Below are 15,126 nucleotides of genomic sequence, written 5' to 3' on the forward strand. Positions count from 1 at the left end.
AGAAAGTGAAATCATTAGTCATATTTACTGACTGCCTTTGCCTCTCTAACTGTATGAGGTACATTGTCCTCCTTCAGTTTCTAGGTGAGCACGGTTCCAAACCTGTGAGCACATAACTATGTAAGCAACAAAGTACAAAGACTGAGAGACTATGAATAGGTTGGTGTTGCAATCAAATGATTTAACTTGGCATATTTAATGATGTGAGAAATACCCAATCCTTTGCCATAATTAGGCAAAGTGAAACTATATAAATGACCTCAATGAATATTTTTCCAAGTCAATCTAAATTATCTACCCTTGCCCCCTCCTCTTTATCTTGCTTTGTTATTAACAAGGAGAGGTCCTGGTCTGTCCCTGTCCTGTATCATGGCAGTTGAGATTTTTAGATCTCTCTCCCATAAGCCCCAGGAAATAAGTTGGTTTCCTTTGCTCCTCTTTCAAAAAATATGTGGTTTTGCAGCTGATTGGCTGCTGAAGCATTAGTAACAGATTTACTTCTAAGAAAGACAAGTGGCTAATTTGGATAACTCTAAAAGACTATCCTAACAATCAATCCTTGATTTTGAGGAATTTGCCTGTATAAATATTTGCTTCAGTTTTATAAATAAATTGTGTTATTGAACAGATGAAGTGAAGCAACTACAAGTTGATGCTTCTCATCTCTCTCCTCCCTCTCTCCCTTTCTCTCTCTCTCTCGTTCTCTATCTCTCTCTTTTTAGAGAGGTAGGGGGGCAGGGAGGCCGAGAGACAGACTCCTGCATGTGCCCCAACCGGAATCCACCTGGCAAGCCCCCTACAGGGCAATGCTCTGCCCATCTGGGGATGCTGCTCTGTTGTTCGACAACCAAGCTATTTCAGCACCTGAGGCAAGGCCATGGAGCCATCCTCAGTGCCTGGGCTAAAGTGCTCCAACCATTTGAGCCATGGCTGTGGGAGGGGAAGGGAGGAGAGAGAGAGAGAGAGAGAGAGAGAGAGAGAGAGAGAGAGAGAGAAGGGCAGGGGTAAAGAAGCAGATGGTCATTTCTCCTGTGTACCCTGACCGAAAATCGAACTCGGGACTTCTACATGCCGGGCTGATGCTCTACTGCTGAGCCAACCAGCCAGGGAAGCTCGCTCTCTCTTTCTTAAAAAGAATTGTGTTCTGTTTGTTTCTAAGTGAGTTATTAAGAATGTAATATGGCCTTCCTCATTCACTCTTAACAGCCAGGTACTGTGTTCACCAGGGTAGTGAAAAGAAGAGTAGAAGGTTGAAAAATGTGTTCTGAATTCTGAGGCAGAACTCAGAATTAATGTTCTCATGTAAAGTGTAATAAATAGTAGGTTCCCAGGCTAGTCTGCCAAAGCCCATTTAACCCACAAAAAAATGTAGGAGAAAATGGAGCTAGCTATGCAGTAAGAGTTATCATGGTGTAAAGACAGAACACTGGCTTGGAAGTCAGGAAACTTGGAGTTGACATAGCTTGACTACCCTGGTCTTCTTCATCATTTATGAGGAGTTTTGTGTTTAGTAATACTCCAGTTCCCTTCAACTCTGTAAGTCCAAGTCTGAGCAAAGGGTGGGAAGCCTACGTCCTGAAGGAGCAGGGAGGCAGTCTCACTGGAGTCACCACCTAATTGGCAAGGAGTCTTATCATGGCAGCTGTTGTTCCTTGCCCTGTATTGTTGTAGCAGATCAGTTTTTTTTTTTTTTCTTTATTTATTTATTTTTAGAGAGGAGAGAGACAGAGAGGGAGAGAGAGGAGAGAGAGACAGAGAGAGAGAAGGGGGGAGGAGCTGGAAGCATCAACTCCCATATGTGCCTTGACCAGGCAAGCCCAGGGTTTTGAACCGGCGACCTCAGCATTTCCAGGTCGACGCTTTATCCACTGCGCCACCACAGGTCAGGCCTGTAGCAGATCAGTTTTTTAAAATGTGTGAGAAACAGTGAGATGGGAATTGTACAAAGAAATTAATAGCCATAGTTGCTCTTCATTCTAAGAACCAAATGTTTTAAGTGATTGTTTCCTAAAGAAAGAACTCAGACCAATGATAAAGTTCTTTGGTACCTAGAACATTTGAGCTAGAACAGAAAAGGTAGAGGTGAAAGGTAGTAATAGCAATAGAAGGACTGCCCACCCCAGAAGTAAATAACTAGCAAGATGAACATAACAAAGTAGAAAGAAGGAATAGAATTTCCAAGGAAAAGTACTTGAGAATGGAAAGCAAAAGATATATTGTCATTTATAGATGAAGACTTTTTTTTAAAATTGATTTGAGAGAGAGAGAGGAACATATATCTCTTCCTGTATGTGCCCTGCTTGGGGATTGAACCAGCAACGTCTGCACTTCGTGACGATGCTCTAACCAACCGAGCTATCCAGTGCTCCTGAGTCCTGTTTTTGAGCCTTGAAGTCATCAGATTCCAAGGATCTTCGAAACTACACTCCTTTTCCTTTAATCAGTTACTTTATCTCCTATGCCTTTTTCCATACCTACTGTTAGATTTTTATCACCTAATGCCATTTATCATGATCATTTCCTAGTACCTAACAGAGTTCCTGGCACATAGTAGATGCTCAATAAATAGTTGTCAAATTAATGGCCTTACATATCCTTCCCACCATTAACTTTTGCAAATACTCCACCAAAACAGGGTTTCCTCTTCTTTCCTTGCTCTTTTGCTTGTGGAACATTTGCACAGTTGGTCACATTTTGTGCAGTTATTTTTCTGTACACTGTTATTTCTGCTCTCTGTTGGAGATGTAATGTTTCCTGTTTTAAGTCAGCACTCCTCAAATTTATATACCTTTCCTTGTGTCCTCCTCATCCCCAAGCAATCACCAATTCAGTGCTCCCACACCTAGCAAAAGCTTACTGACTTGACTATGTGAGGCCGGTGATGCATGTTTAAGCAAGAAACTACTCATCCATCTTAATTCAGCACGTATACTGCTTGTTCTTCGATTGCCCATCATTATTTGATTCAAAAGAGTGACTATTCATTAACAGAGCATTTATTGAACTTCCACCATGAGGAAGTCACCATGTGAAGTGCTCTGGGGGATATACAAAGATATAAGACATATCAGACACTTCCTCTGATTTCTATAGCAATTACTGATGTGTGATCCATTAATCATGTACTGCCTTGTAATACCTCTTAAACTAGCTAGAAAGTGTTAAGTCCTGCTATGTTATTTGACTTTCACTTACTAATGTCTTCATTAATTCATTCTTCAAATAGTTATTGAATGTCTATGATGTGACAAGCAGGATCTCTGCCGCTAAGACAGATATAAACAAATGATAGTATCTGCCCCCAGGAAAGGTCAGAATGTAGTAGTACAGAAGAGGAAATATGACGAGGTGGTAATTATCATGTAACATGCCAAATGTTATTGGAATCCCAAAGAAGAGATGCTTAACTTGTCATGCAAAGTTTTGCTGAAGAGATTATAATTCAGTTATGCTTGGAAAGAGACTATCTAATGGCTGTCCGCTTATTTTGCATTCTAGGCAAAGGGAACACCAAACACAAACGCACAGAAGTATAAAAGAACATGGTGTAGTGGGGAATATGGGACAAAGACCAGTGGGACCTAAAGCTGGGGAGATAAATCAGGATCTGATTGTGCAGCTGCATGCTAACAGGACTGTTCTTTAGCAAAGATTTCTTTCCCCCACATGACATGTGTAGCACATGCTCACTGTAAAAAAAAATTCAAATATTCATAGACATATACGAAGTTGAGAGTTAACTAATGTTAAGTGTTTGAGTCACTATGGGTAGACTTTTATGTTAACATTTAAAATGGAATAATTTTTTCAACTTTTTTTTATTTAAAAGTATCTCTCAAATATTATTCCATGCCAGGACACAAAGGGCTATTTTAATTTTTTTTAAATGGCTGTATGGATAATAATCCATTAGTAGTAAGAAAGTGATTCTGGAACCAGACTCTTAACCAGACAGGGGACCTGGCCCTTCAGGTCTGCCAAGGGCCAGCTGGTAATGGGTTCTTGACCTAGTGAAGGAAAAATTTCACAACACTAATCCAGGTGATCTTGAGAGTAAGTTTATTAAAGATGGGGACAGTGAAACATGGAAGGACCTAGAATAGAAGCAGTAATAGGAGAGGAGAGCCTCTTTGGCTCACTGGAAATCTTGGGGAAAAGAAATTAGCAGAGAAAAGGGGCCATGGGGACAGGTTCAGGGGATTAGTTTGGGACTTGGGACTAGCTGCTGCTGCCTACTATGCCCCTGGTTTATTTGTTTTGAGGGTTTTTAAAACTGGGAGTTCAGGGGAGGACTTCAATAGAGTATTCTAATCAGCTTTTCCAGGTGTCCCCCTCACCCCACAACACCACCAGGGCTACAGTCTTTTACTGATCTGTCACCATCACCCACTGCAGCCAGTCCCTGGACCTGGAGTCAAAACACAGTTGAGACCTAGATGTTATCTCTAAGGAGGTGATGCTTTGCATCAGGCTGTAAATTGCTCGGCCAGTTTCTTTAGTTATGTCTCGGTTTTCTCATTCTACTTGCCAAGGAATTTTTCTAGCTTCTTACTATCTATGCTGTCTCAAGACTGCTTGGGTTTGGTCTTTCAGCAGGCCTCTTAACCTCTCTGTGCTTTAGTTATCGTATCTGTAAAATGAACACACTAATAGTACCTGCTGCATAAGGTTTTTGTGGGGATTAAATGAGTCAATACCTGTAAAGGGCTCAGAATAGTGCCTGGAAGGTGAAAATCTTAGCTGTGATTCCACGACTTATTTAAACAACATTCAAGGGTGTTTTAAGTAAGAGAGTGATATCATCAGATTTCTTTTTAGAAAGGTCACTCCTGGCACCTATTGGAGAGAATAAATAGGGAGGGAAGACTGATGGCAGGGATTCTGCTGGAGACTGTTACAATATATGGGGAGATAGAGAATGGCAGAGAAGAGAGAGGAAAAATAAACTCTTGAGACATTTCTAAGAGACCTATTTGCTGGAACTGCGGACTGCTGATGGTTGAGCGGTACAGACAGTCTGACTACAGGTTCCAGATTTTGGGTTCGAGGATGATGTAAACTGTAGTGCCATATTAATATATAATATTTACTTGACAGGTATTTTTTGAGTTCCTATTCTTGAGACTGGCACCGACCTAGGCACTGGATCTCTGCTTAGGGGAGGGGCTTAGATCCCAGAAGGTATTTGTGTCGGTTGACAAGAGACCAACAATAAACAAATAAATGAACAACAATTTCAACAAGATTGAATTGTAGGAGTCCAATAAATGGTGATTTAAAAACACATTCAACCCTGTATAGATTTAACAATCTCCCATAATGATTATATGGTCTCGTGATTCATTCACAGCGACAGTGCCTGTAAAGGGTTATTTGATCTTGTCTCCCAAGTTCGAGACACCTGGTCAGGTTCAGACCCCATTTCATAGCCTAACGAGGCCAGGAAAAGTGAAGCGTTTGGGGCAAGGTCACAGGCGCTGGTGCAGCTCCGAGGCGCCCTGCAGTTCGGGCTGTCACCTACGCTGTGGCCGGGCCGCTTCTGCGCTCCGGGGCCTCCGGGACCCAGCGCCGGGCGGGCCCGGGGAGCGCGGCGCGCGGCGGCCAAGCCCGGTCCCCGAGGGCCGTGAGCCCGCGTGCCCGGGGCGGGGTGCCAGGCGGCGGTTGCGGCCCCGCGTGGCGAGGCACTTCCGGCGTGTGCCGGGGTGGCCGGATGACGTGGCTGAGTCAGAGGAAGAGGCAAAGGAGGCGCCGGGGGGCGGGGGAAGCTACGGAGCGGGCGGTGTCGGCGGCGGCGCCGAGGAGCCATCGGCTGGGCCCGGGCCCCGAGCATCTGTGTGCGCCCGGTGGATGCGAATCGGCTGCGGCGGCGGCGGCGGAGGAGTCGGTGGGCGGGCGCCGGGCCAGTGGGAGCGCGGAGGATGAGGCCGCTGCCGGGCGCTCCCGGCGTGGCGGCGGCCGCCGCGCTGTTGCTGCTACTGCTGCCCCGGGCCCGGGCGGACGAGCACGAGCACACGGTGAGAGGCGTCCCCGGCCGCCACGGCCGCCCTGGGCCCGCGCCCCGGCTCGCCGCCCCGGCAGGCCCGGCGCGGCCTGGGGAGCCCGGCGGCCCGCTCGAGCCCGTGGCCGACCGCGGGCGCCTTCCGGTTGGGCCTGGCGGGGCAGGAACCCCGGGCGCGGGGAGGAGGCATTTCCGTGCGCTCCTGGGACCGGACTCCTCGTCCCGATTGTCTGGGCCCGTTTCCCTGACCCGGATCTGAATGGCGTCCCACCCCTCGGTCCCGGGGGCTCCCAGGGCCGGGAAGGAGCGTGGGGAGGCTCGGGCTCACTTCCCCGCAGGAGTGGGGGGTCGCAGGCCAGCCAGGCGCGGGGCGGGAGGTCCCGGGGAAGGGAGCTACGCTTCGGCTGCTGGGGGCTGCGACGCGGCGGAAGATGGATGCTTCGCGATTACCCGTCATACCCAACCAGGAAACAGCCGGCGCTGCACGCTCCCCACCGGCCCTCCTTTTCTCCTCCTGCCCGAACCGGACTAAAACGCTGGTGCGGCGACAGCGCTGATAAACTGGGGTGAAGAGCAGTTTACACGTGTACATGCGCTCGGTCTACGCGCACTCACTTCCGAGCCTTTCTTGTAACTTGAGTCTGCAGCCCCGAGATGAGGCTCCCATCCCGGTGGTCTCTCACTAGGGCAGCGGCCGACTTAGGGATGTTGAGTTTCCCCCCCGTTTGTCTCCTGGGAGCAGTCGCTTTTGCATTTATCCTAAAGTTCATTGGCTGTTTAGGTTGTCATGGATTTTAATGTGTCTTCAAGTGACTCACTTAGGGCTGTAACTTGGCTGTTTTCAGGATGGTAGGTGTGAACAAGGCAGGAAAATCATATAAGTTGACACGTTGCTTGGCGAGTAATTGTTTTTTATACGTTAACTCACTAGTGATATACTTTTGCATGAAAGGTTGTGTATGGACTCAATCTGAAAGATTTGGCAGAGTCTTCTGTCATTCCTGATAAGTGAGGAAACGAAGCAATTGTCCTTATTTAGTCGGTGCATCCTACTTTAGGTTTTATTTGTAATTAACCAGACTTCTTTTCTTCACTTCCGGGTTAGCTGGGCTCAAACTCTAAACTTTTGGCTACTCTGCCTTCAGTCACAGCCAGAAACTTATTTTTTTTTAAATTTTATTTATTCATTTTAGAGAGGAGAGAGAGAGAGAAAGAAAGAAAAGAAAAGAAAGGAAAAGAAAGGAAGAGGGGAGGAGCAGGAAGCATCAACTCCCATATGTGCCTTGACCAGGCAAGTGCAGGGTTTTGAACCAGCGACCTCAGTGTTACACTTCGAGGCTTTATCCACTGCGCCACCACAGGCCAGGCTGTAACTTCTTAACTGCGTGTATTTTAGAGACAAATCCCACATCGATGACATGTTTTTGTGCTATATTTGTGACTTTTCACCTTAAGATAATTTTGTTCAGAGGTTAAACAGTCAAATTAAAAACAATTTCCTGTTGTTCTGTCAGGTAACTTGTCTCAATGTAAGAACTGTTCATTTCCAGTGACCATCTTTGCGTTAATGGTACAGTTACTATTATTTTTCCAATTTTTTTTGAACATTTAAGGAAAGTTACCATGTAAAACTTGAAACTCTTTCTTAACTGTAGTTCCACCATACAGGGTTATAAGCTTAAGAGTAGTATTATATTTTTTTATTTGTGTTTTATAATGAATTGCTATAATTAGGGAAACCAATTAAAATTTCAAAAATTGGAGGTATATAAGATGGACTTATAATTTACATATTTAAAATGTAAATACAACTCACTGAAATTTTATTGCCAGGAACATTTTCATTTTTTTTATATCAGTAAATATAAAATATTTGGTAAATGGTTTTTGAGAGAATGTATGTATGAGATAATTGTTGGACAAAAAAATTGGAATTCATTTCATTCATTTTTGCATTGGACTGCTCTCACTTGATTACTTACTAATAACTTACTTAAAAAGCAAAAATATTATAGGAAGAATAGCATTGATATAAGTATAAAATGTGTCATTTATGTATATATTTTTGGCTATTAGCCAAAAATACATCTTCCAAGTTTTTGAAAAATAGGCATTTACCTTAGCCAGATAGCAGTGTTGAAAAGGCTATGGTCAAGTGAATTTTTTTCCCACCAGGAGGAGAAGAAGTGCCAAGAGAAGGTTGCTGAGTAGGTGTTTAATAAATACTTGTGTAACTCAATTATAAATTAAAGAACAGTTTTAAAAAATGTAAGCTTACCCTTTAGATTAACTTTCTGTAAAGACAGTTTCCAGTTAGAAATAATAACTAAAAAAGCTTTTATAACAATATATACTAGGTATTTTTTTAAGTACATTATATATTAACTCATTTTAAACTTACTTGTAAAGTGGGTGATATGCCCTTTTTATAGGTGAGGAAACCAATGCCAGAGACGTTAAAATTACTTGCCTGAGGCCACACAGCCAGTCGGGTAGAGGGTAGGATTTGAACTCAGGCAGTTTGAATTAACCCTTTGAGTAGTATGAATGATCATGTACGTCCTTGTGCCTCCTGACCATCCAGAGTACAATCGATTTATTTTAAAAATGTGTAAGGCAACATTAAAAAAAAGGCAAATGTATGTTCTTCTTGTTTCCATAAATTGGTTATCAAACAAACATGATTTTAAGTTAATAAAACTGTAACTGGAACTAATTTCATTTCTTGAAAAAAACCTCACTCCTGGGGGTCAGTGAGCATGAAAAAAACTCAGTACTCAAAGGGTTAATAGTCTTCTACACTCATAGAATGTGCTTCTACAGCCTTTTATGCTAAAAATATGACAGTAATACACTTGGTATTAAATTGAGTAGTTTTCTGTATTGACAGTATTTTTAAGTGCTCAAAATTTAGATAATACTAGATCTATAATGGGTTGTTGTTGAGAAAATGTTTGGGTTAGCATTAGAAGGGATAGAGCTAACCTAACAGCCATGTCACCCGGGCAGTCAGATGATATGTGCAAGCACTTAAGTACTGCTTGGTTTAATGCTCTGCTGTCACTGTTGAAATTCATAATAATTTTTGAGCAAGGAGTCTTGCATTTTTTTTATTTTTATTAAATGAGAGGCAGGGAGGCAGACAGACAGACTCCTGCATGTGCCCCAACTAGGATCTACTTGACAAGCTCCCTATCAGGCAATGATCTGCCCATCTGGGGCCACTGCTTTCTTCCTCGGCAACCAAACTATTTTAGTGCCTGAGAAGAGGCCATGGAGCCATCCTCAGTGCCTGGGGCCAACTTGCTCGAACCATTCGAGCCATGGCTGTGGGAGGAGAAGAGAGAGAAAGAGGAGGAGTAGAGAAGCAGATGGTCGCTTCTCCTGTGTGCCCTGACTGGGAATTGAACCTGGGACTTCCACATGCTGGGCTGATGCTCTACCACTGAACCAACTGGCTGGAGCCGAGTCTTGCATTTTTATTTTGTACTGGCCCCCACAGATTATGTTGCTGGTTCTAAGAAGGAACACCTACTTTATGCAGTTCCACAAAGTTCCTTATTTCTCTTCACCTACTGAATTAGGATTCGACTTATATGACCATTGTATGATATTTTTTTTTGTGCTTATTTATCCAGTCCTTTTTATATTCTCATAGGAATAATGAGAAAAAAAATGTGCTGTTCAATTGTAGTGTATATGTGTAGAACATAAGATGTGATTCCTTTAGTTTTTTTTTTTTTTCTTTCATTTTTTTAGAGAGGAGAGAGAGAGGTAGAGAGACACAGAAAGAGAGAGAGAGAAGGGGGAGGAGCTGGAAGCATCAACTCCCATATGTGCCTTAACCAGGCAAGCCCAGGGTTTTGAACAGGCGACCTCAGCATTTCCAGGTCGACACTTTATCCACTGTGCCACCACAGGTTAGGCCCCTTTAGTTTTTTAAAGTTGAATTCTATGAATTACAGGACTTTTTTTTTTTTTTTTTTATAGAGACAGAGAGAGGGATAGACAGGAACAGACAGACAGGAACGGAGAGATGAGAAGCATCAATCATTAGTTTTTCGTTGCGCATTGCGACACCTTAGTTGTTCATTGATTGCTTTCTCATATGTGCCTTGACCGCGGGCCTTCAGCAGACCGAGTAACCCCTTGCTGGAGCCAGCGACCTTGGGTCCAAGCTGGTGAGCTTTTGCTCAAACCAGATGAGCCCGTGCTCAAGCTGGTGACCTCGGAGTCTCGGACCTGGGTCCTTGGCATCCCAGTCCGATGTTCTATCCACTGCGCCACCGCCTGGTCAGGCAGGACATTGTTTGAAATAAAAGTTAAAGAACACTTATAAAAGGCAGGCTTTCTTTTTCTTTTTCTTTTCCAAGTGAGAGGAGGTGAGGTAAAGAGACAGACTCCCGCATGATGCTGGACCGAGATCCACCTGTCAACCTCATCTGGCACTGATGCTCTGCCCATCCGGGGCCTATGCTTGCAATTGAGCTATTTTTAGCACCTGAGGCGGAGGCTCCACAGAGCCATCCTCAGCACCTGAGCCAGTGTGCTTGAACCAGTCCAGTTTTGGCTCTTGGCTACTCGAGGGGAAGAGAGAGTGTGAGAGAGGAGGGAGAGGGGGATGGGTGGAGAAGCAGATGGTCATTTCTCCTGTGTGCTCTGACTGGGAAATGAACCCGGGTCCTCCACATGCCGGGGCGATGCTCCACCACTAAGCCAACTCAATACTTGATTGAAGGGTCATAAAAAGGACTCTTTAGAATTAGTGACAGGTGTATAAGTATATATGCTTATTTGGTTTTCTGAAACTTAGGGCACTTGAAAGCATCTAGAATTAGATTACCATGTCTCCTAAGATTCCAGAGGATTCCATTAAAAAGATTTCATATTGAGAATCATAGAATTTTAGGACTGGGAAGACTTGAGATCATTGTATCCAACACACTGGTTTTCCTAAAGGTTGAAGAGGCCCAGTGACTGGCCCAAGGCCACAGAAAATATGAGCTTCCTGATCTTTCTAGTCCTTGCTTTTGCTGTCCATATAATTTCCATAGTAATGCTATGTAAAGATGTCAGTAATCAAGGAATCTTAGAGCATTTTATGATTTGTACTGTAGCCTTGAATTTTTATGGGTTCAGTTTCCTCAAGATCATAAATTCAAGTTTTAAAATTTTTGTCTGTTACATATCTAGATTCTGTTCTTGGCACAAGAAACAGTATTAAATTCGTGCTTGTTGAGTGACGAGTAATTAGGGAGCTAATAGGGACATGGATGTGCAATGTTGGAAGCATGAAACCCTGTTGCTTAAAACACAGTGAACAAATACAGACCATTGTTCACTTAACATGCATAGTCCCAAGTATGCCTGTTGTGCTTTAGGGGCCTTACCCAAGCTAAATCCCATTTCTCTGTGGCCCGTTGGACCTCTTGTAATGGTGGTGCTGACCTGTGTCTGGATTAGCCTATTCTTAGCCTCTGCCATAAGCGCTTATACCACTGAGTGTTTTCAGAAATGATTTGTTTGCTTTACTTTGTTTTTATCTCTGTTAGGAGTATAAGAATTCTTAAAACTTATGTGAAAATTTACAAAGAGAATAAACTTTACTACAAGTGAATTTGTGAGTGCTCTAATATAGATCTAATTTTAGAAAATGCCATAATTCGTTGTCCTGTTTTCAGCAGTACTCTATGATAGACTAAAAGTTTATTTATGTACAGAGTTATTTGAGAGAGCAGTTGTCTCGAGACTATCTAAAAATACCCTTCTGATTTTTTTTTATATTTGAATTCTGATGTATGTGTTTTAAATAATTAAAAGGCATTGAAATAATGATTTCTGAGCTATTTTCAGATCTGGATTTTGCTTTCTCAGATATCTGTTTTAAAGCATGCACTCGTCCCATGAAAATGATGGCATCTGGGTGCTTATTCTGCGCCCTCAGTCCTTTGTCTATATAAATTTTGATTTCTTCAGATTTTCTATAAATACATCAGTAACATTATCTTCTAAAGTTCTTTCTGAGAAAAATTAATTCATGATCTCTGTCAAGTAGGGAAACTTATATTTCTTCTCCTTTCCCAGCACACAGACAGTATTTAAATAAGAGAGGCCCAATATTAGTGACTTTGAGAATAAAAGTCATTCATTCTTTTTGAGATTAGCGCACAAGTGCTGCTTAGGAAGGTTTTTTTTTTTTTCTTTAGGTAGGGCTGATTAAAGGCTTAAATGGAAGAAGTTGTTGAGTATTCAGTAGTATCTTCAGTAGCATTGTACAACTGTACTTTTTCATATTTTCTGTATTAGATTTTGCTTTTTAGTTAATGCAGCTGACCAGGGATTAGCAAAAGTGTGGTTCTAAAATTGTAAACTGGGTACTAATTATATGATCTTGGACAAATTACTTAATATCTCTGTTCTTTGGTTTGTTTTTATCTATAAAATGGGGACAATAATAGGACTTACTTTAAAGTTTGAGAGGATTGAAGGTTCATGTAAAGACCTTAAAACTATGCTGAGCACGTGGTATGAGCCTATTAAATGTTAGCTAATTATATGACGAGAAAAGATGGTGAGATCATGAAGTTAGGGGGTTGGTGTGGTAAGGCTTTACCTGAGGATTAGAGGTTTTGAGAAAGGATTTGAGCAGTTCTGAAGGATAAGTAGAAATTGGCTAGGTGGAGAGAAGGAGAGCATTATAGAGTTGGGGGAATGGTGTAAGAAAAAAGATAGAGCAGGAAAGGAAGGGAAGACAATACAGACCAGGTGACGGAAGTGGCCAGCTCAGAAGCTGTGTGTGTAGGAATGAAACTCCTCTGGGAGCTGGAAAATGAGGTGGAGTGCAGCTAGTCTGAACTGGCCTTGTGTGGCTGCTTCCCAGAGAGGCCTCATGGAGGGAATCCAGCTGTGCCCAGTGAATCCCCGGTCCACTGCTGTACTTCCTTGACTTTTCCTCCCTTTCTCCCAGGTACACTGCAGGGGAAAGGAACAGCCTTACCTGTGGCTTTCCGCCCATGGAACTGGGAGCTCAGGGACTCAGCAGCTTCAGGGAAAGGAAAGGTTTTTCCCTCCTTCAAAAATTGTGTGAAGTCTTCCTTTTGGTATTTTCTAATTTCAAGATATTTCAAGACACATTTTCTGCTTTGAAAAAACCATTGTTTTGACTTTGTCTTGGGAGCACTTATTCTTAGGGACAGTCGAGAATTGCAGTGAAGAGTAAACATTCTAAGTTCATATCTGATTATGGTCTGAATAAGGAGCAATGTGAAAAAACAATTTGCCTTAATATTCACCTTAGCTAACCTGTGTGTGTGCATGTATATATGTATTATATGTATACGAATGTGTGACTATATTGCATATATACAGACTATATATATAGTAAATTATTATTTTCAGTCTTCTTCCCAGAAAGAATCCTAGACTACAAAATGGTATATATTTTCTTGTAGTTTGCATCATGTCATCACAACTCGACTCTCTTGAAAGGTTTCATAAATATTTTAAATGAGTGATTTCAGAATGTGTAGTTTAACACGTACTATGACCCTTAAATTACTTTAGTCCTGTGTTTCAGTTTGTATAAAATAAATGAACACCCTATTTTAACAATCATTTCTTTAGTGCTCACATTTTTGTCTTTTTGAAGGAATATGAGTGTTAGGATTTATAGGGGAAGTATTTTTGCGCTTATTTTTATGAGTTACATTTAAACATTTTTGCAGACTCGCAGCAGGACTAATGGCAAAGTCCTCATTAATAGTTCCTCTTGTTCAGCATTCTAATCTTAAATGGATGTATTTCCTCCCCTTTCTCTGAAAGGGTACTACTGCAGTCAGTGCACATGTCAATCACTGCACATACTTCAAACTTATTTTACTAAGTTGCTAAGGAATTTTACACTTCAACATTTTTTCCCACTGTTTTACCATCATATTTATGAAATATTTTTTTGTATACATTATATTATGGACAGAGCTTCCTGCCTGCTGAAGAGATTTCAGCTCTAATACCAACTCAGTCAGTTAATAGCGATTGAGGTAGAACACCTTTGAAAATTCTTACACTAGGTCCATGTTATATCTATACCTATGTTTAGCAGAAAGGATTACCTTGATTGATTGGTGCTGCGTGACCTTGAGCATTGGATGGAAGAGTGGTGGCACACATGTATTTCTTAGCTGAGTGGAATGTATGCATTCATTCCTTCATACATGAAGATTATCAGCTGTTTTTCTGAATTCCCTTGAAATAGTGTATGTTTTTTTTTTGTTTTTTTTTTACAGGGATAGAGAGAGAGTCAGAGAGAGGGATAGACAGGGACAGATAGACAGGAACGGAAAGAGATGAGAAGCATCAATCATCAGTTTTTCGTTGCGAGACCTTCATTGTTCATTGATTGCTTTCTCATATGTGCCTTGACCAGGGGCCTTCAGCAGACCGAGTAACCCCTTGCTGGAGCCAGCGACCTTGGGTCCAAGCTGGTGAGCTTTTGCTCAAGCCAGATGAACCCACGCTCAAGCTGGTGACCTCGGGGTCTCAAGCCTCGGTCCTCTGTATCCCAGTCCGACGCTCTATCCACTGCGCCACTGCCTGGTCAGGCAGTGTATGATTTTCTTTTTTTTCCTTTCTTTTTTTTTGCATTTCTCCGAAGCTGGAAACGGGGAGAGACAGTCAGACAGACTCCCGCATGCGCCTGACCGGGATCCACCCGGTACGCCCACCAGGGGCAATGCTCTGCCCACCAAGGGGTGATGCTCTGCCCCTCTGGGGCGTCGCCCCACCACGACCAGAGCCACTCCAGCGCCCGGAGCACAGGCCAAGGAGCCATCCCCAGCGCCCGGGCCATCTCCGCTCCAATGGAGCCTTGGCTGCGGGAGGGGAAGAGAGAGACAGAGAGGAAGGAAGGGGTGGGGGTGGAGAAGCAAATGGGCGCCTCTCCCATGTGCCCTGGCCGGGAATCGAACCCGGGTCCCCCGCACGCCAGGCCGAGGCTCTACCGCTGAGCCAACCGGTCAGGGCCCAGTGTATGATTTTCTATGCATTATTCAGCCTGACCCTTCTCTGTCAAAGCAGAATTAATTGCTCCTTTATTGTTGCTATAATAGCCCTTTATTACTTGTCTGGCT

The 15,126-nt window shown here is 43.0% G+C and overlaps 1 protein-coding gene across 1 annotated transcript in view; it reads left to right on the top strand.

Moving 5' to 3' along the window:
* Positions 1–5,733: 5,733 nt before the first annotated feature.
* Positions 5,734–15,126, top strand: part of TM9SF3 (transmembrane 9 superfamily member 3) — a 74,246-nt gene continuing 64,853 nt past the window's right edge. Inside the window, exon 1 of the mRNA XM_066355797.1 lies at positions 5,734–6,014. Coding sequence (XP_066211894.1) covers positions 5,919–6,014 — 96 coding nt within the window. The 5' untranslated portion in view covers positions 5,734–5,918. The remainder of the gene's footprint in view (positions 6,015–15,126) is intronic.

Source organism: Saccopteryx leptura, chromosome 13, assembly GCF_036850995.1.
Source record: "Saccopteryx leptura isolate mSacLep1 chromosome 13, mSacLep1_pri_phased_curated, whole genome shotgun sequence".
Taxonomy (NCBI): Eukaryota; Metazoa; Chordata; class Mammalia; order Chiroptera; family Emballonuridae; genus Saccopteryx; species Saccopteryx leptura.